This window comes from Strix aluco, chromosome 1 (assembly GCF_031877795.1).
Source record: "Strix aluco isolate bStrAlu1 chromosome 1, bStrAlu1.hap1, whole genome shotgun sequence".
NCBI lineage: Eukaryota > Metazoa > Chordata > Aves > Strigiformes > Strigidae > Strix > Strix aluco.
The window spans coordinates 71105245-71131974 of record NC_133931.1 but is presented as its reverse complement, the minus strand read 5'-3'; the positions used below and the strand labels follow the sequence as shown (position 1 = coordinate 71131974).

Genomic DNA, 26730 nt, shown 5'->3' with positions numbered 1-26730 from the left:
GTATTTTGCTGAGAAAAGGTGAGGTGGTGAAATACAGAAAAGGAGGAATTTCCATCTTTCCTTTTTGTGACATTCCCATAGGGACAGCAGCATAGTGCAAGGGCACCTCTTAAGAGCACATCTTTAGGAGTGCAGGGAGTTACATGCCCTGGATGGATGAAGTCCCAGAAGGAAGCTGGAAATGCTTTTGACTGAGGCAAGAGTCGGTCTGGCCACACAGGAAAGGAAAGCCCAAATGCTTGTGACAGTTAATTAAGGCTACACAACTATGGGAATCAGGCTATTACCACGTTGTTTCAGTCCAGCTATTGTGTGTTTGCATGATACTTATTACTTTTGGGGACAATGATTTTTCTTCATTATTATTCTGAGAACTGTATGGCCTCCTTTTGGATTGTTTTTAAGTAATTCCTAGCAAAATACATGTGTCCAAAACCAGCTGGATAATCTGTTCAGTGTGGCTGTTCCTGATGTGCTTGCTACAGCAATAGAGCCTGGAAGAATATAACACAGAAAAAGTCTCCAAAAGGAAGGGAACATCAAGGCAGGCAAGATTTTAAACTCTCAAAAGTAAGACCATGTTGGGGTTGTTTTGCTTGTTATTGTTGTGGTCTGCCCACTCTGGTGCTTTGAGTTTTGGTGGCGGTCCCTAAAGCCACATTGTATTGTTCAGTCATTAACTTCTGTTGGCGGAGGTGCCTTCCTGCAGCACTTCCTTATTGAGGCAGTGGATGCTTCTTGACAAATATCTGTTCATCCCCTGCAAAAAATAAACAAAAAGAATAAAGAACAAAGCAAAACCTGACCAACACCTGTGATCTGTTAGAGAGCACTTCTTTAAATGCTTATGATGGTTTGCAGGTTTGTGGGTTAACAAACCCACCCATAACACAAAGATAAATGGCAGTCGCCAGTGGTGATTTCCGTTGTGTTGAATACAAGCTGATACAGGCATGGGCATGTTACAGATGCCTTACACTTGCTCATCTGATACACAGGTGACCCAATTCACGTCTGCTAGTATGTGGGAAGTTATCCATCAAGGTGGCTGCTAAACTGTGTGCTCAGTGGTCCGTGCTATGGTACCCTGCAACAGGTGTTGGCTGCCGTTGCGTTTGGAAGGATGTCAGATCATGCTGGAGCCTGGCTTTAGCTCCTTTATTATAGGGACTTTTGTCAACTGCTACAGATCATTTCAGACTGCTTTGTGATTCTCAAGGGATGAGGTTGCAAATGTACTTAATGAAAATTCTATTAAACTGATCAAGCACAACATAAAGCTTTAGCTAGAATGTCTTATGTATTGCATCTATGAACTCCACCCAAACTTTAAAAGGAATTGTCTTAGTGACTCATCTTTTCATGTATCGTGTCATCCATCAGATAACAGCATTTTCAGAAGCACAGGAACAGGTCAGATTATTTTGTCTTCTGCAGCATGCAGCGTAGATTTGCTTTCTCTTTTTCCCCCGTCTCTTCCCTGCCTCCAACTCTCTCTCTGTGTCTCTCTCTTTTCCAATTTATCTGGATTAAACAAGTCTCTGATTATTCTTTATGCCACTGCAAATAAAGTCATTTTCAGAAACAGATGTCGAAAGAGCCCAGTGAAATAATCCTGGAGGCAGATGCAGTCTTCCATAAGCTGCCAAATGCATGGTGCAATCAAAGTGATGAAACAAAATGGAACAGGCTGCAGAAAAAGTAATTAAATTATAGTTCCATTGTAGAAGCACATTTTAAAATTACTGAGATTCAGAGCCCATAATGCTGGTATTATACTTGAAAGAATACTTGCCATGGGTCATGAGCATTTTTTTTAACAGTTATTAATCATGCTTGACTGGAAAGACATGTGTAACCTACAACAAGCAGTGGCTGTAGTTGTGCCAAAGGAAGCTTTTGTTCCCTGAAGAGAATTGTATCAAAGGCCAGTGTGTCCTATTATTACGTGTGCAATAGCAAAGTGCAGAATCTGAAATGGGGCTTTTCAGATTTCAATACAGAGCACTGGAGGGGAAAAAAGAAAACAAGTATTGTATCTTTTTGAATACTATATGACCTCCTTTTTCTCTTACCAAGTTAACTTACTTATTGACTAAATAATAGTAAAAAAATATCTAAAACATCCCTACTCTCCCCAGCTTCAATAAAGATAATGCCAGGGCTCTTGTAAAAATGGAAAAGAGACAGAAAATGTACAAAGTCTTGGAAACCGGAGATTTAAAAGACCTCATTAGTTCATTCAACTCTGTTTCCTTTCCATTACGAAGTGAGTCAATAGAAGAGCAGATAGAAATCTTTTTTTTTTTTAGCCAGTTGTCAATATCTAAATGTCCTGTGGGAATGTGTTGATTTCCTTATTAAAAAATTAGATTAAAGACTTTGATAATGACTGTCCATACTGCCTTTGCAAAATTGTAAAATTGTGCCATTTTGGTTTTACATTGCAAAGAGATACTTTTACTTTGAGATATGTTATACATAATAGAATATGAAACCACAAAGTTGAAGTCTGTACAAAAATTTAGTTGTAGAAAAATTGCTTCTTTGGATCAACAAGAAATATTAAAACATACATAAACACACACACTAAATTGTTTCAAAATTTGACATTTTGGTTCAATTAGGAATGAAAGCAAACTTTGCAAGGTGGAATTTCCTATAAAATATACACTCTGTGTCTAAATTCTGTTTAAGACCTGATCAAGCATTCCCAGCTCTGAGTGTATCTCTTATAAGGCTTCCAGGAAGCTTTATGCAACCTTTCTATATGGAAATGCCAGAGGCACTGCCACTTCTGGAGAATGTCATTCAACCTGAGAGATACCCCAAACAGGTTTTGGGGACAGAAATTTAGCTTTAGTTTCTTCCTTTTTGGGTAGTAAAGTCATCTCTGCATCAGTCAGCCACACTTGGAGCATCATAGTTTCTCTCCTTTTCTTTGGTTCCCTCCAATATTATTAGCCTTTTTTGAATACTGCCTCATTTGTTGCTGGCTAAGGTCCACCTCCATCTTTGTATAATTTTCTATCAGTAGTTTTTTCCACTCTCCTCTCAATGAACTCCCTCTTTTGTGGTCCCAGGCCAAAGGTGGGAAGGTAAGGGCAGCATCAAATCCTCCACATTAGCACAGGTCCTGTCTTGTTTTCATACAGAGCATTGGACCAGATGCCACATCCAGTTACATCTGTGAAACTGTTTAAGGCAGTGGGGTTGCATACGAGCAACAAAGCTACTGGAGCAGCTGGGAAAAAAAAAAAATCAAATGTGTATGCTATGTCTGCTTAAAGCACCTTTTGTAGGGATTTCCTCCAAACATGGGGCTTTTTTAGTGATTGTATTAGTTCACGTCCAGAGCCCCCTCCTCTCGCTTTGCTCTCTCGTGATGCTCACTGGCTGGCTGTGAGCTGCTGAGTGACTGGTGTGCATCTGGTGACCCTCCTGCTGCCAGCCCAACTGAGAATCGGTCACTGCTGGCTTCAAGGACAAAGCTTCTGCAGTGGATCCACGACCTTGCACCTTTAGTTAGGCTGTGGCTCCACGAAACTTGGGTGAACTCGAAACATCGAATGTCCCTGTATCTCTTCAAAATGTTGAAACTGGCCAGGAACAGATATTTCATGAAGTGCTGTTTCAGCTGAGCAAATGAGTTGTTTATGCAAAAATAGGCTCTTTTCTTTGTAAAGGTTGCCCAGAAGTAGCAAATGGATAACCTTAGCACTTTTTTTTCCCAGTGCTAGAGCAAGATATACTGATTCACTTTACAGCTGGCACTTTGAAGTTATTAATAAAGTATTTGATTTTTCTTCACTTTTGCATACTTCATCAATTAAACTTGCTTTTGAGTTTTAAAGATTCTTCTTCAGTGACAAAAATATTAAGTGGCTTAAATCCTGGTGTGTGTTTGTCTCTTTACTCTGAGTATTGACTCCCCATAAAAAGAGTCATTTATTGTCGGCTGGTTGTTGGGGGTTTTTTGTTAAATCTAGTTTCAAATGAGGCTCTGGGAACTTACTGGGGTTTTTTACCCACTGTACAGTCCCAAGTTTCACAGTAAAATTCTTATAATGCTCTATGTTTTAACTAACCGCCAGTGACTGAGAACTTAAATATTCATCTTGTGAGCATGACTTTTGAAGGCAGAAATTCCTGTGACCTGGTAGGACATTGCAATGCTGCTTTTTGTTTTCCCTTTTATCCCCATGAATGATGGAAGTCTTTGCAGCACTCAGCCATATTTGCAGCTGTTACAGCTGTGCTCCTGTTGGACCAGTTTCCCTTTCTCAGACAGTTCCCAGTCCATCCTTACCTCAAGTGAGCAGGAGTGTGGTGTCCCAGGAGGGAGCCTGTGACTCACATTCCAGAGGCTGGTACCAGTCCCCTTGCAGGAGGATGGGAGCTCATTCTTTTCCCTCCCTGAGATGCTGTATGAATTTCCTTTTTTTTTTTAATGGCTATTTATTTTATTCATCTAGGGAGCTTGAATGGATTTTCAAATCACAGTCTTGTAAATAACATAATTAAGGTGGTTATAAAAGTTATATTTTTGCTTGTTTGTGTCAGAGATTCAATTATATCAATATATAATATCTTTCTGTTTAATAAGGTGAAATGTATTATTATCATTAGCCTCTTTTCCCTAACCAACAACCATGTTTTATACTGGATTGAGTGGAACAACTGACTCATGTTTATCGAACCAGCTATGTTTACAAAACATTTAATTTACAAATAGGTTGGACAAATATATATATTCTAAGGCAGATGTCATTTCAGCATTGATGTAATTATAAAAATACTTACTCTGTGCCCAGCAGGAACATACTTGATGGGTGAATGTTTCCCATTAAAGAAGCTCCAGTATTTCTTGGACTATTGTACTGGGTGTGGGACATTTTAAAATTTTATCAGTAAGAAGCTATCTGTACTCTTGCGTGTACTGGCAAAGAAAATGATAATTCTTCTTTACATCTGTGAGACTGTTTTTACTAAAGATAAAAATAATTTTAAAAATTATGCTGTTCTTAATATTTGCTTATTAGATTATGCTCCAGCAATCTTTTAACGTTTGTCCACATCTGTCATGTAAAAAACTTTCTAACATATAATCATATTCTATGCATATATGCATACTATATTAAAATATATCTTTTTATATATGTATATAAATCTTGCTCACGTAAAATATCTTGGAAATGGACCATGTGAACAATTTATATATTTTCTCAGATTTTAAAAAATGAAAAAAAACCCATCTGTTTAGGCTTGACTCTCATGTGGTACAAGTGCGTTTATTTTTAAATCAACAAAGTTTGTATGCCCCAGAACATTTTTAGTTGTTTTATTTGCTTTGAATTAAATTAAGGTAAATTTACAATTGAAACTTTATTTGAAAATTATTTAATTGATGAAATGTTGAAGTCACACATTTGACTTTAGGGGGCAGAGATAATTTAACAAATGTAACACACATTCACAGTGTTCAGGTCTTCAGAATCCAGGGTTTTTTCAGGAATAGGTGTGGACTGAAAATCTGTTCTTATATGGTAGGCCATTCTTGTAAGCATCTCTGTGCTGGAGAGACCATTCTGCTACTGTTGGTGGTCTGTTCAGTTTTTTTACCTGCCTTCGTTGTGACTTACATGTACATTTCTTTACTAGATTTATTATCTCAGACCATGTGGAATGATTAATACAAGTTAGGTGGAGTGTCTGTTCCTTAGTTGAACATAAGCAAGTAAAGCAAAATATTTATTTAGAACTTGTGTTGCACAACATGAAAACAAACAAAGATTTGAGAAACACGATGCTTAACTTGAGGAGCCACGGGATAAAGTGGCAGGTAAAGCTGATTTTGTGTTCAAAGCTATGACTAGAAATAGTCTTTGGTAAATAGCTGGCCTACCATATGCATCTGTTGTCTTCCCTGATCTTGCAAACTGCCACGTCCATGATAAAGCTTACAGTTAATTGCATTGCATGCCATTAGGAAAGGAAAGAAAGCACCTTCTGGTCCATCCTGAACGCGTCATTGAATCCTCCTGGAGAATATTTGTAGAGAATAATTTACAGTGGGCTGGCACAACTTTCTTATTTGTGGAGGAGTTTATGTTTCATTAGTCTGACGTGGCAGCTTCCATTTACAAGAGCTTTTAGCTGCCTGGCTTTTTCACATATGCAGAAGAGCTAGTTGGCTAGTGGATCCATACAAAGTATTGACATGCACACTCTGGTGCATTTTTTTAGTTCACGGCAAACTGTAAAGATGCTCTCTGCATTCCTGCCAAGGTAATTCTTTCTGGAATAACTACAGAAAGGAGGAAAAAAAAAAATACTTAGAAAGATGGAAGATACCATTGGCTAAATAATCACTGCATCTTCCATAGCCTGGAAATTATTTACTTCCCTCAGGATCCCAAATCTGTGTGGCATTTGCTGAAGGCCATTATACAGCTTTTCTAGATTTCCTGAGATTTGATTTCCAGACATTTGATAGCATTTATTACCTGTTTGACATGTGATGTTTTCTGAAGGGATAACTTTCTATATTTTGGCAAAGTATGTGGCTGTCTATTCACACACAGCATAATATTTTGATATTAATTTATATTAGATAAGTGATTCATCACTGAATGTTGTTATTAGGAAATAGTTTTGTGAACAATAGTCTTTATTGTGCTGCTGTGAGTTTTCTTCCTGTAATAAATTCATGATGCTAATATTTTTTACTCAAAAGGTTTTACAGAAAATGTTGTTAAGTAGAAGAGTGAATAAATATGTTGCTGTTCATTTCCTTTAATAAATCAAAAAAGGAGCAGCCAATGCTATTGGCTGAGGCATATGCTTTTTGGCCAGCATGAGGAAGAGTGGTCCATTTAAAGAAAGGGGCTCATATATGTCAAGTTCAGCAGCTAAACATCCATCAGTTGAGAACAGAAAAAGTAAGTTTCTAATCTTTTGCTGTTCTCTTCAAAGATTATTTGACATCTAGTGATCTTCAGCAAATGAGACGTGAGTCATATAGGGTAAGGGCATTTCTCATTTTAGGGAGAATACAAAGACAGCTGCTTCTATAGATAGGATAGGTTCTTCCTCTGACAAAATAGTTAAACATATCCCTCAAGGAAAAACTAGTACCACACTTCATAAAATTACTTTGAAAAGGCAGCACTCCTGGAGTCTTGCCAGTTTTTATACTTGCTGTTGCCTTTAAAAGTTGTTCTGCTGTTTTTTCAATCTGTTATTTCCATATTGGTTTCACATCTTTAGCAAACCTGCTACTTCCAGATATCTGTAGTAACTACAGAGCTTAGGGTATCAGAGATACAGAGATTTTTACAACAATTAGTACAAGGACAACATGGCTTGCTAAGATGTGTAACTGTCTTTTGTTGGTGGCTGTTAACTGGTGGAATAATGTGCTGCTTTTTAATCCCCTTTGACTTTTAGATAGTATTTTACTGTTTTTTTTGTAAAATAGGTATTTTGTATATCTGTAGACTCAATGCTGCTCTTTCAGTGGCCCATATTCAGCTTGATTTCCTATAGTTGACAGTAGTTTATATCTCTTTGAGCATGTGATTTATTAATTTCCTAAAACCTTGTTCTCTCTAGTATTTGAGTTTCATTCTTGAGCTATTCCCTTATCTTTTTAGTGAAAACCCATTTTACCAACTCACACACACACACACACACACACACGCTTTGTTCTGCTAACACAAAGAATCAGTTTTCTCATTTCTGGATTTTTGGATCCATCCCAACTATCAGCTTACTTAAAATGGTCCATGATACGACGATTTAATGAAGCCATGTTCTGAAGATCTTGTTCCCTTCTTTAAAGAGTTAGAGATTAACATTAAATCTATTTTGGGATATAAATGATAAGGATGTGAATAAAATGTATAATCCCATTCCTTTGTGTACAGTTGTCTCTAGTAATTTGGGAGATGGAACTGGTAAAGTAGAAAGGTTAATACTGCACTCACTTCCTTAGCTATTGTTCATTAATCAAATTCTCCTGGTGAGGCTTCTGTATAAAACTGGAGTGCTTCAAAGAATGATTTCTCCTTTTCCAAACAGTTATTACTGGCAGAGAAATCCTTTGAAGAGTTGTCATTGTTATTACTGTTATGTTACTGTGGACATCCTGTGAGCTTTTTGTTCTTAGTAGCATCACAACAATATGGTTTAGTAACAGTAGATGGCTTCATCCTCCAGTTGACACAGAAGCTGAAGAAGTGTATGTTAAGCAAATGTCCAGTCATCTTCTTTTCTTTCAGCTGAGACCATAAATAGCTGCTGATCATTATCACTTTTCACCATTTCTGAAAAGAAGTTCCTTGAAACAAAATAATACATCTGGAGCTGTCTTTGCTTTTGATTTCACTTTGGGTTGGGGGGGGTTAACTTCTGCCAGTGTTTTTTTGTATAATTACACTGTTTAGTCCTTTGGCATCCAACAATGTTGCTTTCAAGTGAAAAGCCATAGATAATAACTGCTTAGCTTATCAAAGAACTTGAAAGCAAAGTAGTTATTTCTTCATTTGATAGCATGAACCTTTCTGTGGCAGACAGCTTATTTATCATTTTAAACTTTACACATATGGCTGAATGTGTCAATTTCTATTGATAACATCATCACTTCTTGTCCTGTAGTAATTTTCTTATGTTTCTTTCAGTCTCCTTCTCCTTTCCTATATTCCCTCCAGTTTAAATGAAAGACTAAAATCATGTAAGTAGCATAAATCTGTCCCCAAAGAACTCTGCTCTTCTGAAAGCACAGGTCCTTTCTTCTCATCATGATACCTGGCAGTGTGCTTCCTCCAATTCCTGGGAGGTTTTACTCCACGTAGAAGCTTCTAATCAAGAGGACTTAGCTACAGCCTTTTCATGGCTTCCCACGTTTCAGTTTTCTCCATTATTTTGTTCACTTTTGCTATCTTTTTTCTTTTGTTTGGTAATAACATTTTTTTAAGAGTTCTTGCTAAATAAACCAAACTCTGAACTATTTCTTCGTAACATCAGTGTGTTACTGTCCATCTTCCAGTTCTTCATAACTCATGATAATTCTCTTTGTTCACTGTCAGTTTACTCTGCTCATGCCTTAGTCTCCTTGTTCAGTCCCTGTCTTTTCCTTCCCCCATCCCTATAGCTTCATCATCTGCTTAGCTACCTCTCCTTTGCGATGTTTCCAGATATTATGGAAATGACAGATTTACTGTGAGAGACTAGATGTTCCTATGTTTCCCTTATCAGAGTTTTCTGTTTCTAAACCTACAGATACATGGGAACTAGATGATTAAGTCCTTTAGATGCTTATTTAAATTAGAGATGGTTTCTGCTGAATGTCACTATAATTTCCCCCACTCTTTTTTCTTTGTTATGAAATTTTTTTTCTTCCAGTGGAACAACTGGAATTTGTTCTTTTGAATTTCATCTGTAGATTCTTCCTTGCTTTCTTCATAATTACACCTTTCTGTTGATGGTGATGAAGCACCATAATTAGGTTCCAGAGTCCCCTTTGAGGCTCAAGCACAGGGAATGCTGTGCTGGGTGCTCTGACCAGTTTCATCTTTCCTGACAAGCTCAGATTTAAAAACCATACAATCAAGATTTCACATACCAGAACACGTTTTCAGGTGGTTCTTACTTGCACGTTGATTCTTCTCACATTATTCTCTATATCAGCCATATGAAGCTTCATCTCTCTCTTTCTCCCTGCGTTTCTCCTTCTCTCCTCTCTGCATCTCTTTCCTTTCCAGCACATCTCTGTGACTCTGCAGCTCCGTCCCATTTCACACCATGCACACTCTCCCTTTCTCTCCCTCCTCCCTCTCATTCCTCTGGATCTTCCAGAAGAGAAGCTTTCTTGGCAGATTCATGGATGTCAAATAATTCATTATAGCTTTAAACTCAGAGATCAATTGCCTGATGTCTACCTTGGTACTGTGTTGATTTTACTCCTCTTTGGCATCCCTGCCTGCTGTGGAGTCAAAGGCTTTCTTATCCTGCATGCCTGGAGTGGTCACCTTAGAGATTTAAAACATATATCTATATTTATATACCTATATTTTTCAGCACTGTACAGCCACATTCTCTGCAGTGGTCTGCTTATTTTCTTGGGAGAGATTTACTAGGCTTGAGGGGTAGGAAGAAAAGGGGTCATGAAGTTGACTTTCCATGTCTCAGGCTTCAGGCAGCCATCTCACACTACCCCCTCGGCCATGTGGATTCCTAACCTCTATGTGTGTTCGTGTGTGGGGGTTGTGGCATTGTCCTTCAGCTGTATAGTTCATCTTGCAGCTTTTATTAATTCAGTGAAATCCTTGAGGAACTGTGTTGTTCTTTGTGGTACTTTGATGAACACGTGGCTTAACTGCTTGTTGTTTCAGTCATTTAATCTACCTACAGTTACTGAAAAGCCATGTTAGAAAATTGATGGTTCTTATATGATGAATAGTGAGCATATATGACATGCCCTTTTATGCCTGTATATGCATGTATAGAAACACATAACTACAGATATAATGCATTTGCATAAGACTATATGTTCATTTTATTGGAGTTTTCAAAAGGCTGGGGGTTTTTTTAATGCATTTGGGTGCCTTTTTCTACCTAAAGAGAAATTTTCACTTTTTACATGATAAACAGCAGTGGAAATGTCCTCAAAAGTTCACACTCGGCCCCACAGGAGGCAAAGATCTGCTGTTTGCTGGGAACTATCTGTCTGATGTGATCTACTTTCCTTTGTTCCCTGGGCATGATTTTTTTGTTTGTTACCTGGAGCTGCAGAGCTGCAGAGCCCCGGATCTTGTGTTTTGTGCATTCTGGTCCAGAGTCACAACGTCAGAAGGAGGATGTTGTCCAGTTGTCCTCCTGTCACAGCCAGGTCTCTGCTGAAGGCAGGTTAAAATGCATAAACCCTCACTCTTAACATTCAGCCATGCAATTGACTGTGTCTGCCTGCAGGATACTCTCTGCTCACCTGTGGAGTCCCCTGAATTTCCACTGGCATCAGGAAAAGGGTGACACATTGATTTTTTTCGTAGTCTGAGACTCAACTCTCCCAGCCCCCAGAGAAGCCATGAGACCTCATCAGACAGAGCTTGAGAAGGGAAAGCCTTATGTGTTCAGCCTTCTGTTTGCACACACAGAGAGGCACGCAGAAGCCAGGAACATAGTAAATTGTTCAAAATGCCGATTTTGTAAAGGAGAGGGAAATTATTTTGCCGATTAAGTATTCATGATGTGCTCATATATTACAGCAGTAGGTTTATAAATACATGGATGTATTGCCGGCTGGTAGGAGGATTTGTAGAGGAAACCATTCTCTTCCTGTGTCATGATCTGACATCTCCATGCACACAGAGATCTAGACCAGCATGTGTTTACGATGATGCCTGCAGAAAAATTTGCTTTAATTAGTTAAAAATAATAAAGTATGACAATGCATTTTATTTTAATCTGTCTTTAAAACTGAAATACTCAGGTGATTAACAGTCCTGTAGGCTTACTTTATAAAGCTGTAAATGTTTTACCAGAATACTTCAACTCTCAGGACAACTGGGGCAGTTGTAAATGACCTGTCATAGTAAAAGCTCTTCTCTCTTCATGATGTATTGTACAGTTTTCACGTATTCTTCTTTAGCATGTGAGGTTGCTTCTTGAATTCATTCCCTTTGTATCTCACACAGCTGCCTAACTCCTTGCAGGCACACACGCTCTCAGCCCTCCCCCAGACATCTGTTCTGCTTCTCAGTACCAGGTGCCAGAGCTTGAGGTTGTTGGGAGGAGGGGCAAAGACAAAATCCTTCAAAAAAATTAGATGGCAGTGATATTTTTAACAATATTTGTGGTGAAATTTCATTTTTAACCTCTGTTTTTAAATAGAACCCAAAAGGCGTTAGCTAAAAATACAGATTTTTTTTCAGGTTTTATCTGGAAAAGGTCAGGCTTTGGTGGGGATTGGTTTGTTGTCTGAGAAAAGGCTTTCCTCCAAAATTCTTCCCAAAGTGAGCATACTGCCGTAGCATCACAGCAGTAAAAGGCCATGGCAACTGTAAACCTGTATCTAGTCTGGGTTTATTTTTCCCACATGGGCATACATTTCGTTAGAAACATAGCTGTACCTTCATCACTAGATTTTGGTCCACAGGTGGTCTTAAATACCTTGCTTCTACTTGGAACACATCCATTATGTGAAATCTTCCAAGCATGCCTTAAGCTACCATGCGTTTCTAGAGATCTCAGATGGCCTGTATTGCTCCCATAAAGTCCAGAATGCTAAGATGTATTCTACTGTTTATGTACCAGAGTGCTCCTGTTTGGCGTGGGGGGGGGTTTTGACAGAGCTGAACAGAAAATGCTTGGGCTGTCAGAGCCAGAGAATTTCCCTCAGCAAGCAGCAAGGAGCAGGTGAGCACCATGGCAGTATTCCCTTTCTTAGTCTGGGAACAACCACAGTCTCCTCCTCTGCTCCTCCCCCTGTGCCTGTCAGAAGGGACTGTTGTGGCCACCCACTTGCAGATTTTACTGTGAGTCCTGGTCCAACCTTAAAGAAGCAGAATAAAGCCCGATACCTTTCATCTCATTTCCTACCAGCTGCCCTGGGACATTTTCCTCTCACCCACTTGCACACCTGGTACGTCAGAGGCATGGCCAGGCTGCTTCTGTTTTCTGCTTTCTCACCCAGGCACCTTGTTCTCTACTGCTTTTCTCCATCTGGATAGGTGATATGTAATGTAAGTGATAAGTTTAGAAATGTGGAATAAACGAGATTTATTTCGGTGGCTGTGGTCTGGGTGGTAGAGCATATGGTATGAAATACACTGAGTCCATGCTGGGTTAGGGAAAATTAGCCCTGGCAACAGAGCAGGTAGGCAGGAACTGCTCTGTGTAGCGACTAATGAATTTGCTTGTAGGAAGAGGAGTTTAAGTTGCTCTTTCTCTTTCTTTCTTTTCACCTCTGTCCTGGTTTTGGCTGGGATAGAGCTAATTTTCCTTCTCAAGCATGTCTGCCTCTTATTCTTGCAGTCACTGAAGGCACAGAAGCTCTCTGTTGGTCCTAAGTACTCCTGCAGAGACTTGAGAGAAAACCCTGCATCTTCCAGTGTATTTCCCAGCAGCAAAAACATCAGGAGTGGCTTGACCACCCTCAGGCTCAGGCTGAAGTGAGAAGCCTCAGCCATCAGAGGAGTGACTTTCTGTGATGGTCTACAGATAATAGACAGAGGGCAAAATGTGTAACAAGGGGAAATGAGAGTCAGCAGATTTAAGCCAGATAAAGTGGAGCACTTCTTCCCACACTAATAATTAATCTGTGAGACCAGATGTATGGATTCAAGAAGGGATTAGACAAATTCATGGAGGAGTGGTCCGCCAATGGTTATTGAAAATGCTGGTCCGGATGCAGTCTCCCAGAAGACCCTGAATTGCTGATTGCTGGCAGCTCAGCAAGTCTATCAGGGATGACTCCATACATGTTTCTTGTGCTCTTTCTTTAAGCATTGCTGTTGACTTCTCTCACACCTAACATGCTCAATTAAGTTGGACTTTACTTTAGTCTAATATGTAAGTACTTAGTGGCTCTTTAGCTAGAGCTTAATCAGTTGATGAAACAGCTTGCATGATACTACCTCCAGCATTTTTAGAGGAATGATCTCGTAGGTCCCATGCCTGAGCAGTCTCCACAAAGGGACAATAGCCTGCCACCCCAGTGAGACACTGCTGTACGCTCTGAGCCACAAAATGGTTGTCCCTAGGGGTGCTCATTAACCAGTGCCCAAGCTAGCCAAATTTTTGGGAAGCTCCAAGATGCGAAGCCAATAGGGTTGTCATTAATAAGGATGGTTACTGAGAGGCGTCATGTATGTTTAAGGGTCTTATGCTCTGTAAGATACACCTGAAAAGGACAAAACTGAATAAGGAGTCTCTTAAGCCTTTTCTGCTGTGAAATTTGCCTGCTGTTGGTAATATTCCTTTTGCCCCCATTTTTGTTTGTACTGAAAAATGTCCTTGCACTAATAAACTCATAATGCATCTTGTTTATCCTTTCAAAGCCATCCATTGCAGCTTTTATTAGCATTTTAGGGTATTTATGACTTTGTAAATGACTGAAAATCTGCAGTTTGTCATTAGGAATTAAGAAAAATCTCCTCCTACTTAGGGCTGAAGCTCAGTTTTGGCCTTTGAGGGACTGAGCCACCTCTGGGCCTGGTAGACAAAAACGAAGTCAGACAGTGCCCAGATTTACAGCAGCAAGTGGCTCTTAGTTACTCAGATGTCTTTGATAATGTGTCATCCACTGTTGCTGGCAGGGATCAGTGTTTAGGCTCAGAATTAATTTCTCTCTAGCTGGAGAGAAAACAAAAACATCTCTTCTGCAAGAGCAAAAAGAAAAAGAGGTAGTAACAGGGAGAGAAATGAAAACAGCACCAGGCATGTGTAAAAGTGCATATATATATATATATATTGCACATACACACACAACGAAGGTTAACAGAGAGAAAGTGCTGTTCAGAAGAAGACATTGTATTTCACTCTGTTATGCTCTGTACTTTCAGTTTTGAAATACAGGAATTTAAAAGAATTTTTAAGGTTTCAAAAGGGAGTTTATCTTGTAATTGGTGAAGGGCTAAAGAGTTGATTGGGGAGGGATAATAATCAAAGGAGCCTTTTCAGCACTAAACTGTAGTTCATAAAATCAAAGGGAGGAATGTTAATTGGTTTGTACAACATGATATTCTCAGTTCAGAGTAGCTTCAACCACTCAATGGTACTTTTTCTTTTTCTCTCTCTCTTTGTAGGTTGATTAAGTGAATAGAAAAAAAAAGAAAAACGAAGCTGCTTTCAAATATTGAAGATACAAGGCCAGGATGAACACGAAGGACACAAAAGTGACTGAAGGAGGTCTCAATGTCACACTTACCATACGCCTTCTCATGCATGGCAAGGTGAAGCATTTACTGTTGCCACAGCAGTTGCCTGTGTATTGAGCAAGTGTATGAAGTTATCATCAGAGCCTGACAGTGGCATTGACAGAGGGTCTGTTCCTCCTCCTCCTGACTTGAGTGAAAAGCACCATTGCCATGACTGAAAAATCACCCCCTGCCTTTAAAGGCATCATACTTAAGTTTGCACTGCAGCCCAAGTTCATTGGAACAAACCCTGCCTATAACAAACCCGATTTCAGCAGTTCCAGCAGCAAAAAAAGTTCTTTCATTGATAGTTAGCCAAATTAGGCAGGCCCTTGCATAAGGCTGACCTGCATACAGCTTGCCTTTCTCATCATTTGCTGGATTTTGCAGGGTTTTTTTACGGTACCAGAATTTTGACTTGTGTGAAATAATTGCCACAGTATTACTGTCTATTTCTGTTGAACGCAAATGGATAGTTCTTCGTTATTCCGATGTAGCATCTTATTAGAGCGAACCCCCTGATAAACCAAACATTCATCCAGGTCCCCTGCGGGTTTGTTTTGGAAGGTTGACTGTCATTTCGTTTCTGTCCAGCGCAGCACTTAAGCATGCAGATAAATGTGAAATCTGTGCCATAGACAAAGTGCCAATTCAGTATTGTCAGACTTAACAGTCTGATAACCATTTGTTTCACGTTGCCAGATAACAAAATGGGCTTTTAATTAAAAAACACATTTCATAAGTTTGTTTGTGTTATTTCCGTCAGGCAACACCAGGCGTTTTTAGGCATAATGAATGAACATTGTATAAAGGAGGTGGTTTTGGCTCTTTCTTAACAAGAAGAGTGAATATATATATATATATCTCGTTCTGGAGATCAAATTTGTATATATAAATCTAAAAAGTATTTTTACTCCTAGAATTTAATTTAATAACTAAAAGTACATTTACATTTTGAAACAGTGCATGCTTTCAACCAATGGCATATGAAATACCCATAGCACAAATAGGAGACTAAACCATCTCCTTCTGTATTTCACTTGTGGAGCTGCTAAGAAGTATAAGGGGGTACAGTTTAAGTCTGCAAATTAAAAAACTCAGAAATTAGGTTATGTCAGATGAAATTATGTATTTTCTCAGAAATTATCTAACGATTTTCTTTGATTTTTTTTCCCATGAAATACTCAGCTTCAGGCAGGCATCTGGTGTGTAAAATCTGCATCTTAAATAAGGATCTGTCAAACAAATTTAATAACAGTCTCTTTTACCAAACCCACCTAAAATCTGTACACATGTCTGCACTCAGAATTAGGTCTTAGGGATTGATTTTACCGGGTTCTGGTCCAAATCCAGAAAAGCATTTGAACACATCCTTATCCTGGTGGGTATAAGTAGCCCTACTGGTTTCAGTCAAATTCCCACGTGCTTAGGCGTGCTTTTTTTTAACCACTGTCAGACAGCTCTGCTTCTTTCAGAATCATGCCTTTAAAGGAAAAATCAAGTATCTGTCATTTTCAGGACATTTTAGTTAAACTGTGGGCTAGGGATTTTTTTTAAAACAAAAATTTTTTTTTAAATCAGAAAAAGCTAATTTTCTGTGTTAAACATCAATGATTGTGTGTGCAACCACTTTTAACAATAATGGATGTTATGTGTCCAATCTTTCAACGCATATGTAGCCCCAAGGGTCCAAATTAAACCCATAAAAGCTACAGAGTTCAAATTTTAAGTGGGAGTATACCATCATCCTCAGTTAACAAGGCACGATGGGTATTCTGTTACCTCTGCTATGCTCTAATCATGTATCCTATTGTGCCTAAGTATTGCAAAGAGTACATTAAATCAGAATTTATTTTGGTGATAAAAGTCAGACCTTTATGGTTTCTTTGATGTCATTTCTGTGATTTAGAAATGATAATATAGAGGAATGAAGGATGTCTGAGTCAATATGAACTCAGTGTGAGAAGGTCACTCTGAAAGCTGTATATGCCTCTGAAAAAGAAGAAGAAACATGTTTCTAGGCTCTTCCTTAAGATTTATTGTGGTAATGACATCGGTGGTCTCTCATTAGTATTTCTAGACAAAACAATTAACTGACGCAGAGCTTGGGCTGTGAATAACTGGTCACAACTTGAAAGAGAAGAGGGGAATAAAAAGGTTGTTTTTAAAAATAACAGTAGCAAACTGGATTCAGTTAGATAACTTTAAAGTAAGATAATTTTGAAGTTATTTATTTATTAGTGTATTTCATGGAAATATGAGGGTCTGTCCCCACCTACCTTAACTCTGTCTCTAAGCTGTTATTACCAGTGTACCTTTGCATAGAGAAGGTCTATGTGCTTTGTGATATTTGCATTCATTTTGATTGAAAGTCCGTAACTTGTGCTACTGTGCTTAGTTATCTCGGCTGTAAGTCCTGCAGACTTAGGAAAACTTTTCATGTGATTTGTATAGGGGCTTTAAGTCAAGGATGGACATCTTAATTAGGCAATTAAGCTAAATTATGTACCTGCAGACAGAAAATTCAGGATTTATATGAATGGACAGACCTCTGAAAGAAGGTAGGGAGTAATAAAATCATCTTTAACAACAACAAACAAAACAAGTAGCGAAAATCAAAGACAATGTTAGTGTCTGATAAAAGGAAAACAGATGGGAACGGTCCTGAGCTCCAGGAGAACCCAGGGCCAGTGCCTTCACACAGGTAGGACACCTCTAATCAGTACCTTTACTTTATCTTGCTTTGAGGAAAGAAGCGGCTGTAGGTCCAGCTGAGCTCCTGCAGGGCTCTCATATGGCTAGTTGGAGAACCAGCTCGGCAGCTCTTCTGCAGCGTAGCAAGATTTGGGAGCAGTTGGCCGGCGACAAGGCAAGGCATGGCCTTCATTTTCTCAGGACAGAAAATGTGGTGTTAAGGGAGGGCAGCAATTTTTTTATTAGTGGAAGGAGCAGAAAGGCTTGTGTGGGCCCAGCAAAAAGCTAACCACTGCGAGGTATAAAAGGTTCACCTCAGGGTAAATGTTTCCAGGGCCTGATATGAAAGGTGTCCTCCTGAGCCAGGACTTCAGAGAGTGTGTGATGGTGTAAGATGAAAGGCCTAATTTTCATCTTGCTCCATGTTACATCAGTAAAAAAGTTTTGATAGTGTGACAGCCCTGAAGAGAAACCAGGAGCAACACAGAGCATTTGTCATACTTTCTTGGGATGAATTAGAGGGCAGGTGTTGGGGAGTACACTACAGGGGCAGTGCTCAGATGTTCTTCACATCCACAGAGAAGCAACTATCTCTGTTTGCAGGGAATTTTAAAAGCAAAATTATGAAAAACTTGTTATAGAATCATAGAATCATAGGCTGCTTTGGGTTGGAAGGGACCTTAAAGATCATCTGGTTCCAGCCCCCTTGTCATGGGTTCCCAAGGGACACCTTCCACTAGATCAGGTTGCTCAAAGCCCTGTCCAACCTGGCCTTCAAGAGAGGGGACAGTCACAGCCTCTCTGGGCAACCTGTTCCAGTGTCTCACCACCCTCACAGCAAAGAACTTCTTCCTTACATCTAATCTAAATCTGCCCTCTTTCTGTTTAAAGCCGTTACCCCTTGTCTTATCACTACATACCCTTGTAAAAAGTCCCTCTCTGGCTTTCTTCTGGATGTGTGAAGAGGGGAGAAGGCTGCTGTGGCATGCCGCACCATCCATCACTGGAGGTTTTTAAGGGCAAGTTGGACAAAAATGAATACATCCTATAAATCTGCAGCCTCTGCTGCTTGGGACCTTTTTGACCGAGTTACCTGAATGCTGCTCTGGAGAGGGCAGGAACAGAAGAGCCTTTTGAAGCATATGCATCGGTTGGATATATAGACTATATTAAATAACGCAGACATGCATTTTCATCTTTTATTAATAAGAAAGATGCACCACATTAAGGAAGAAAACTGTTTCATGTATTTCAGTAGAATAAAACAGGGAATATAGGCTGAGGTTGTTTACATTGCCCTATTTCTCTATTTTCCATCTAATTCCTGCTGTTTCCTGAAGTAAAATAAGTAGAATCACTGTGTAGGGCAGAGGCGTGAATGGGTATGGATATTTTCTTACCTTTGTCTACTTCTAAAGTATAATTTCTGGGCAGGATTAGAATATTGCAGGGATTGCAAGATTTCGCTTCCAGCAAAGGCAAAAGTGGCAGCATTTACCCAGATCAGATCAACACTTTTTGAAGGGTTTAAGGAATGCAAATTAAGTGTGTGTGCATTCATGGGTAAACAGCTCCCTAGCTATCAGAGCCCTCTGTAAGGAGAGGTAGGGTTCAGGCTCCAAAAGAAATGTGCCTTTCATCTTTTCTTCCTTTTTGTCAAAATCAAACTTCTTTTGGCTAATGTGCATGTTATAGGGTCTTTAGTGGAGCTCGAGGTTTCTCTCTTGTCATTCCTTGCTCAGCTTTTGCTGAATTTTTTATTCCCATGACTTGTGGCTGGTTTTTTTCCTTGCTTACTGCCACAGGTAATGAGGTTGGAAGATTGTGGAAAATCGTAGCCTTGCCCACAGGTGTCTGCCAAGATACCTTAGTACTTGACATCAGCAGTGCTCTTGTTCTAGTTTTGGTCAGTTCATGCCCAGAAAGAAGTAACTCCTGAAAAAGCATCTACTTTGACTGTACTGGATAATGATTACATGATTTTGGACTGGTTTGGATTTGTACACAGCTAGTGTTAACAGGCTGATTAAGACCCTAGAGACTCACCATTAAAGGTTAATTTTAGATGTGGATGGTAAGGAGACTGTGCCGGTAGAAAGATGTTAAATTTCAGGAAAGCAGCTTAATGGAGATTTAAAAGTCAGATGCATGAGGTGGAACGGGAGAAAGTGTTCAAATGTGCCAACATGAAAGGGGCAGCAGGGTCACGAATCCACTTTGGTCTCCATCTCATAGTGGTGGTGCAGGACTCTCTGCTTCGTCCCTCTGGTACAAACCTGCAGAAGAAAAAATGCATTGTTTCCAAAGGCGCTGTGTGAAGGTGTGCGTTGATGAAACCGTACTGGGTGCAGTGAAGTCTGCCAGAAACCAAAGTAGAATATATTAATATAGAGGGTCTGAGGAAACTTTTAGAGAAGGGGGGAGGAATTAAAAAATAGAAAACAAAATGAATTAATAAAGTCAGATGGTTAGGAAGAACAAGAAAATAATTTACACATAGGATGAAAGAGAAGGGAAGACTGACAGGGAAGTAGGACTCTTGCCAAATACTGAGTGGTGTAAATTGGAGAGTTGAGGCAATTAACTGGAGAAGGTAATTTAGAAGATACATGTTCAGTGAGAGAAGGAAATCTGGAAAGCTTAAAAGGCTGAAAGGCATCAGATGTGGCAGCGTCTAGAGAGTAGCACATTTGGGATATGCCGAGTTGGAGAGAAAGCTATTGCAGCAAAAACTTATGCAATTTTGGATGTATAGTGTTGCTGCATCGTGGGGCAAAGAGATTGTAATTACCTTACCATTCTTCTGGCAAAATCACACCTGCGGTTCTGTGCTCAACAGCAGGTGCCATGTGTGTGAATGATGTTGAAGACTGAGCAGAGGGGGAATTTGCAGAAAAATAACAAAGTTTTAGGAGGCTGAGAAGACTGTGTCTAGCTTTCTTCAGACATTCTCATAAATACCTGGAGAGAATAAATACGAGTGTAATGGAGTGTCATTATTTTGAATGATACAAGTGCTTGTGGCTGGAAATAATGGAATAAAATATATTTTTAAAATAAATCCTAATAAGGGAATCCCAAGAGAAATTCCTGATATTGAGATTTTTATGAGGTTCTGGAAGTCTCCTAAGTGGATTTTAAACATGTCTGGGGAAGAGCAGCTCATGTACTATGTATTGACAGAGGAAAGATGCAGTGACTGAGTAGAGCTTTTCCTTCCCTGATACCATTCACTCAGTGATATGTTTCTCATAGTTTCAGCAGTAGTGAATCAGAAAAATGTACCTGCAGTCAAATGTTCAGGTTTGGACAAAACCCTATCAGTGCCTTGATTTTTAAACTCTAGACTTCCAGTACTTACAGCTTAATTTTAGATGCCCTGAGGAGTCTATCTCCCAGTGGTTTCAGCAGAATGAGTGGCTCCCTTGTGGCACTGAAAGCACTGGTTACAGCAGACTTACATCCAGCTTCACTGGTGACTTTCAGACATGTTGGAACTATTTTATGATGCTATATATAGAATTCTTTACAAGAAAAAGAAAGAAAATTTAGACTCATTAAGGTGATTACTCACACTTAACAGCTCAAATATAGACAGAAGAAAATCATGGAGAAAATTGCCATTTTCATCAGTATAGATAATATAGTTTTAACATCAGGAATTTCTTTCAGTGGCCACTTTTTTGTGTCTGCTTAATTGCCCCCTGAAAGACTGTAAGGCAAGCACAAAAATAATTTTTCCCCATATTGAAGGTAATGGCCTTCTCCTTCCTCATTTTTTCTTTTATTTCTTACTTATTAAAATACAGAATACAGCAAAGTAGCTTTAAGAATTGCCTTGTCAGTAATTTAATCCAAGCCATAAAATGCCAACCAAGCCAATGTTTGTTCTGTTCTTTCTAGTTTCCACGAACTCTGTCAGGGTATTATGAGGATTGACTGTCCTGCCTATTGCTATTATAGTTCTTGTTTTGTTTATCTGCATTGCTCTGGTACCTGAGAACTCTAGTCATGGAACAAAACTCTGCGTGCAAACACACAACACAAGATGGATCTCCTCTTAGTGTGTTTGTAGTTACAGCTGAAAGTTTCTCACTAGCCTAAAAAATCAACAGAAAGGACAATGGTCTTTTTCCCCAGTGCCTGGGCACTGTATGTCCCCAAAAACAATCTCCATAGCTGAATTTTCCCACTTCCATCAAACAGGATCTCCTCGCTGGTCCACAGCTGTAGTGAACTGAGATTGCAGGAGGCAGACACCCTACTCAGTACTGCTGCTTCAGCATCACAGGCAGAGGGACAAGCAAAGGGACAGGAACAGTTTTTGGTTTGTTTTCTGGGGGGGAGCCTGGGAGATCTGGTGTGAAATTGAATGTAAATTTGTTACCCATCTGCTATCAAAAAGCAAATGAGAAATCCCCATTGGCACAGCTGCCCAAAAACTGGTAGATAGACCAGTGGAAGATTCATAACACTGGCATCTCCATCAGAAAGACCGTAATTTGAAGGTTTCCTCGTACACTACCAGATTTGTTAGCAGTGTCTCTGTCTCAGTAAGGGTTTGGACTGCAGTGCCTTACTAAATTAGGGCTGTTAGCATCAGCCAGTGACTACTGAAGCATCACCTAGGAACATAAAAACTTCCATGTCAGTGAGGCTAATCCCACATAATCCCAGAACACAAATCAGACTCTCAGTTTATTTGAGCCATTTGTTCCCTGAAGTAGACACGTTACATCATGTTTCCCAAAACTGACTTTTATTCTAGTCTTTGAAAAATGCTGATGCCCCACGTGCTCCATGCAGACACGTTGTTTAGAACGTCTTCATGGAACATGTTCCTGGGGTCTTCCATGCAAGCATATTCATGAGTTTATACAAGTATTGGCAACTCTATCCTCAGAACAAGGAAAAGAGAGAAAGTTGGGTTATGTTATGCCTCTTTATGGATGGGAGAAAGACAACTGCTGCTAGTCTGGAAAACTTTATCAGTGCAGATGTTGTTTGATGTTGCCAGGATCCCTCCTTGGCGGATGTGCTTCCCCACCGTGGAAGGCTGTGTTTCTTTCCTTTCAGTGGTTTTCTAGCAGGCTTTTTTGTTTGTAGAGTCCAGTCCTACTGGTTCTACCTTATCCTTGCTCATAGAAAGCAGGTAAGTCTGTGCAGACAAAGCATTGCCTGAATAAATTGCAGGCTTTAGGATGTGGCCTGTGCTTTGTCAGATTCTTTGGGGAGAAAGTATATATTCTTAGTATTTCTTAAATGTATTCCTAGATTTCTTAAATGTGTTTTCCTTCTAGACATGGCTTTATCTCAGTGTTTCTGTGAGGTTAGTGTTCCATAGTGCTGATAACAGAAGCTGCATACCCTGTGGTAATAGAACAATGTCTGTGCTTTTCTATGGTCCTGGAATAGCTACCTGTTTTGTTTTGATTTCCTGGGATGCAGTAATTACTAAACTAGCCTCACACTTAGGAAAATGATGGAATTTCACACATTATGTTTACAGATCAATGGTTACTCTTTAAACCAAGGTTTGTTACCGTTTGTTAAGGCTCTTGTTTTCTTAACATGACTAATTTCTTTCTTTTGTTATTCAAAAGGAACACTAGATAATTAATTAGGAAACAGCTTTCTCCTACAGCCTGTTTTATATCTTTGTTTAGTCATTCACCCATCAAGAGCCTTGTGAAAGCCTTGGCTCACAGACTTTGCTGCCACCTTTTGTTCTGCTGGTGCTGCCTTGCCTTCACCAAGGATGATGCAAAAGCTGCAGAAACAGCTTTCTGCTCTTTGATGGCTCCACCACTCCCCAAGTGTTCATTAAGAGCAAAACTCATCCCATTCATATGAGTAAGATGTGCAAATAACATTATATGCTGCATTTCAGCATGAAAACCATCCCCTGGTTCTACCATTGCTTTTCCTCATGTTATCTGTGATGAATTGGGTGGTTGGCTAGTAATATGCTTTATCAATACTGAGCAATCTTCCAGTGTTTGTTGGTGAGGTTCACCTCTTGTTGTTTTATCTATTTTATTAGAAAAGGCATACTAAAAAAACCATAGTCATAAATCAACTCACACACACACACACACACACACCCTGGCTTGAGAATTATTTTCAGGGTATCTGAAATCAGCATGTACATTTTAAATTTTCCTGGGGTTTTCCAAAGTGACGCTGTTGGAGCCCAAATGTGAGACTGTCCTGCCAGAGATGTTGTCACCTGGAGATTATGCCCTTTGGAAGGCATTACCTGGGCTGGGTACTCAGCATAATCTGAAACTTGGGCCCCTTTCATGAATCTCAGGATAGTCACCCCAAATTGCTGTCATTTCTTAAAGGAAAATTGTTATCTATCTATTTAGTGCCTGCATGCATATATTGACTTCACACACAAATATATAAATGTGTGTGTGTGTGTGTATACATACATATCAGTGGCTGTAGGCACACGCACACTTGCAGCTTTTCAGAGGCATCCTGCTCATCCAGCATGGTTGCTCTGGCATATCTGCTTCTGGCAGGTGGCTGTTCATATGTTGAGGCCAAGGAGCTTGGGTAGCACTTCTAGCTCTGCCATCAGTCTGCCGGGTTGCCTTGGACCTGTCTTCTCCCTCTGAGCTTTAGTTCCCTCATTTATAACTTCTTTTTTTCTGTGCACTGTTTTTCGATCAGCTACTGAAATGTGATTATATGAAACCCAGTAATTTTTATCATATAACTTATTTTCCCACTGTGTTTACGCATAGATGGTTAGTCAATGAATCAGTTTGAAATTGATCATAAATACGTACCTTTAGCTTATATTCCTGAGCACTGGAAAACAGCAAATAGTTTAACAGTTATTAGTATATTCTAGTAGGCAATTATTTGCTAGGACAGCTAAATCAAACTCCTGTCTGACCTGCACTGAGGCTGAATTTGACATCAACTGTAGGATTCCTCTCACCAAACTTCAGGTATCTTAGTGTCAGTCTGGGCTTCTACTGCAGATGGAGGAAGATGAAACCCTTGGGAGTACACTACTTCTCTCCTCTTTTGGGAACAAAACATCCTCTATTATCTCTCTCCCTGGACTGCAGAGGAGGCTATGTGCCTGGCTTACACTAGACTTCTAACTTTTAATGAACTCATGTAGGTGACAGAAATCCCATCCCTTCAGTCTTATGCAGTTAACTACAGCACAGTTTGGTGTCTGGCTGATTTAGAAACATTTTCTGAAGAAGATTAAGCCCTCAAAGTAACCTTGGCTAGAAATACTGATAAAACTTGAGTGTCATAAAAATGATGTTAGGAATCTCATTAAGCACTAAACATAATTTAGGGTGATATAAGAATCTATATGAAACAAATATTGGACTGTATAAAGAAATATTAAAGGTTTGATGGAGTAGCATTGGTAGTTTGGAGAACAAGGTGTTAAAGAGTCTTCTGATTTAATCTGTGGCTGAAGTAGGTTTCTCATCATAATTAAAGATATGACCTGTTGTCACCAGTACTTGTGGAAGCTTTCCTAGAAAAAGCTAAGGCCCCAAAAAAGTCTGAAGTCACCATTTAGAACCATTCTAGATTTTTTTTTTTTTTTTTTAGTGATTTGTATGGATCAAAAATTCTGGAAATATTAGGAATATTCATGTGAAGTTAATGTTTCTCTCTCCTCCTGTGTCCTTCCCTCACATTTCCAAGCAGAATCCCAGCTCCTAGTGCAGAGGGAGAGATGGCATTTGCTTGGATGTTTTGAAACTGCCTCCTTATAGAACAGGCTTTAAATTCATGCTTTGAGGAGGGGAAGGTTTGAAGTACTCCATAGCATTTACAGTGGCATTTGCTAGCATGTTCTAAGGAACTGGTCACCAGTCTCAGAATGTGTTTCCTCAGTGGGATTCACACTGTTCATTTGCTCAGTTCTTCAGCAGCTTGTATGCTTTGGTAATAACAAGGTGATGATCAGTCAGGTAGAATTCGTGTCCCCACTGAAATCAATACTAAAAGTCCCATAGACTTCAGTGGAACAAGCAGCTTAGGAATCCTAATATTTTATGCTCTACTCTGCTTTTTTAAATACTCCCAATTTCTTTGTTTGACCATCTTTTTTAGTAGGACTACAAACAGTACTTTTCTATTTTCAGAGAGAAAGTATCTTTTCCTATTTCCAAGGAAGATATCTTTGTACATATTAGCCATGACCCATCCATACATTTCTGAAAGAGCGGCATCTGTCATTAAGACCCACAATGATCAAATGGATTGGGGCATCAAATGGATTTTGTACTAAGTGTATACTGGAAGAGCCTTGCAGGTTTAAGACCAGGACTACAGCTTGTAATGAAACTTCAGGTGTACAAAAAATGCAATTATACCATGGACTGAAATACAATTGCTTGCCCATAGCAAATGAAACACAATACTCTCACCCATACCAAAAGGTCCTTCTACCTCCTAAGAATCTGTTTTATGAAAGAATTTACTTCTGAAAGCTGGGACTGAGAAGAATGGAAAAACTTTTCAAGGTAAAACTGCTGAATGTGCTGAGTGGGCAGATAGGAACTACTAGACATGAGGGGTTCCCAAGGCTTAACCATCATTGAGACTCTTACTCCCTGTATTGTTTAATCCCATTCAACAGTTACAGGCAGGTTGGCAGAGTTGCAGTGATAATATTAAAAAATAGTAAGATCTTAAAAATTTTGTGGAATGAGTGTCCCAAATTTGTGTCACTGCTAACAAAAAAGCTGAACCTTATTAGAGAGCCTACACAGCACGCTGGTACATATGTCTCAGCCACGGGAAGAGACATGACCTAAACCCACATATTAAGAGACATGGGATAATTTGGTCACAAGACACAAAACTGCAGTGAGTCTACTTCATTCACTCCTCTTTGCACAGAGCTTCTTCTTTGCATTGTATGTGCAGATTTACGGATGTCTCACAGTCCCAGATCGACACAGGAAGATTTACCAAGAACAGTCGCGCAGCTGTGTGATGTGTGAAGGTCTACTGCACATCAGCCAGCAGAACTATAGGTTTGCAAAGCAGAACTACTTCTGGAAGATTTGCAATGGCTATCTGGATAATACCTGTTCTCTGGTCAGTATGTACAAGAGAGCAG

The 26730-nt window shown here is 39.5% G+C and overlaps 1 protein-coding gene across 18 annotated transcripts in view; it reads left to right on the top strand.

The window, feature by feature from the left end:
• The window catches only part of LOC141923446 (poly(rC)-binding protein 3-like), a 547877-nt gene that overhangs the window by 465050 nt on the left and 56097 nt on the right, over window positions 1-26730 (top strand). For all 18 annotated transcript variants that reach the window (XM_074824780.1, XM_074824789.1, XM_074824799.1 and 15 more), the window contains one exon: window positions 14808-14954. In XM_074824780.1, the coding sequence (XP_074680881.1) occupies window positions 14877-14954 (78 nt within the window). In that variant the 5' untranslated portion in view covers window positions 14808-14876. The remainder of the gene's footprint in view (window positions 1-14807; window positions 14955-26730) is intronic.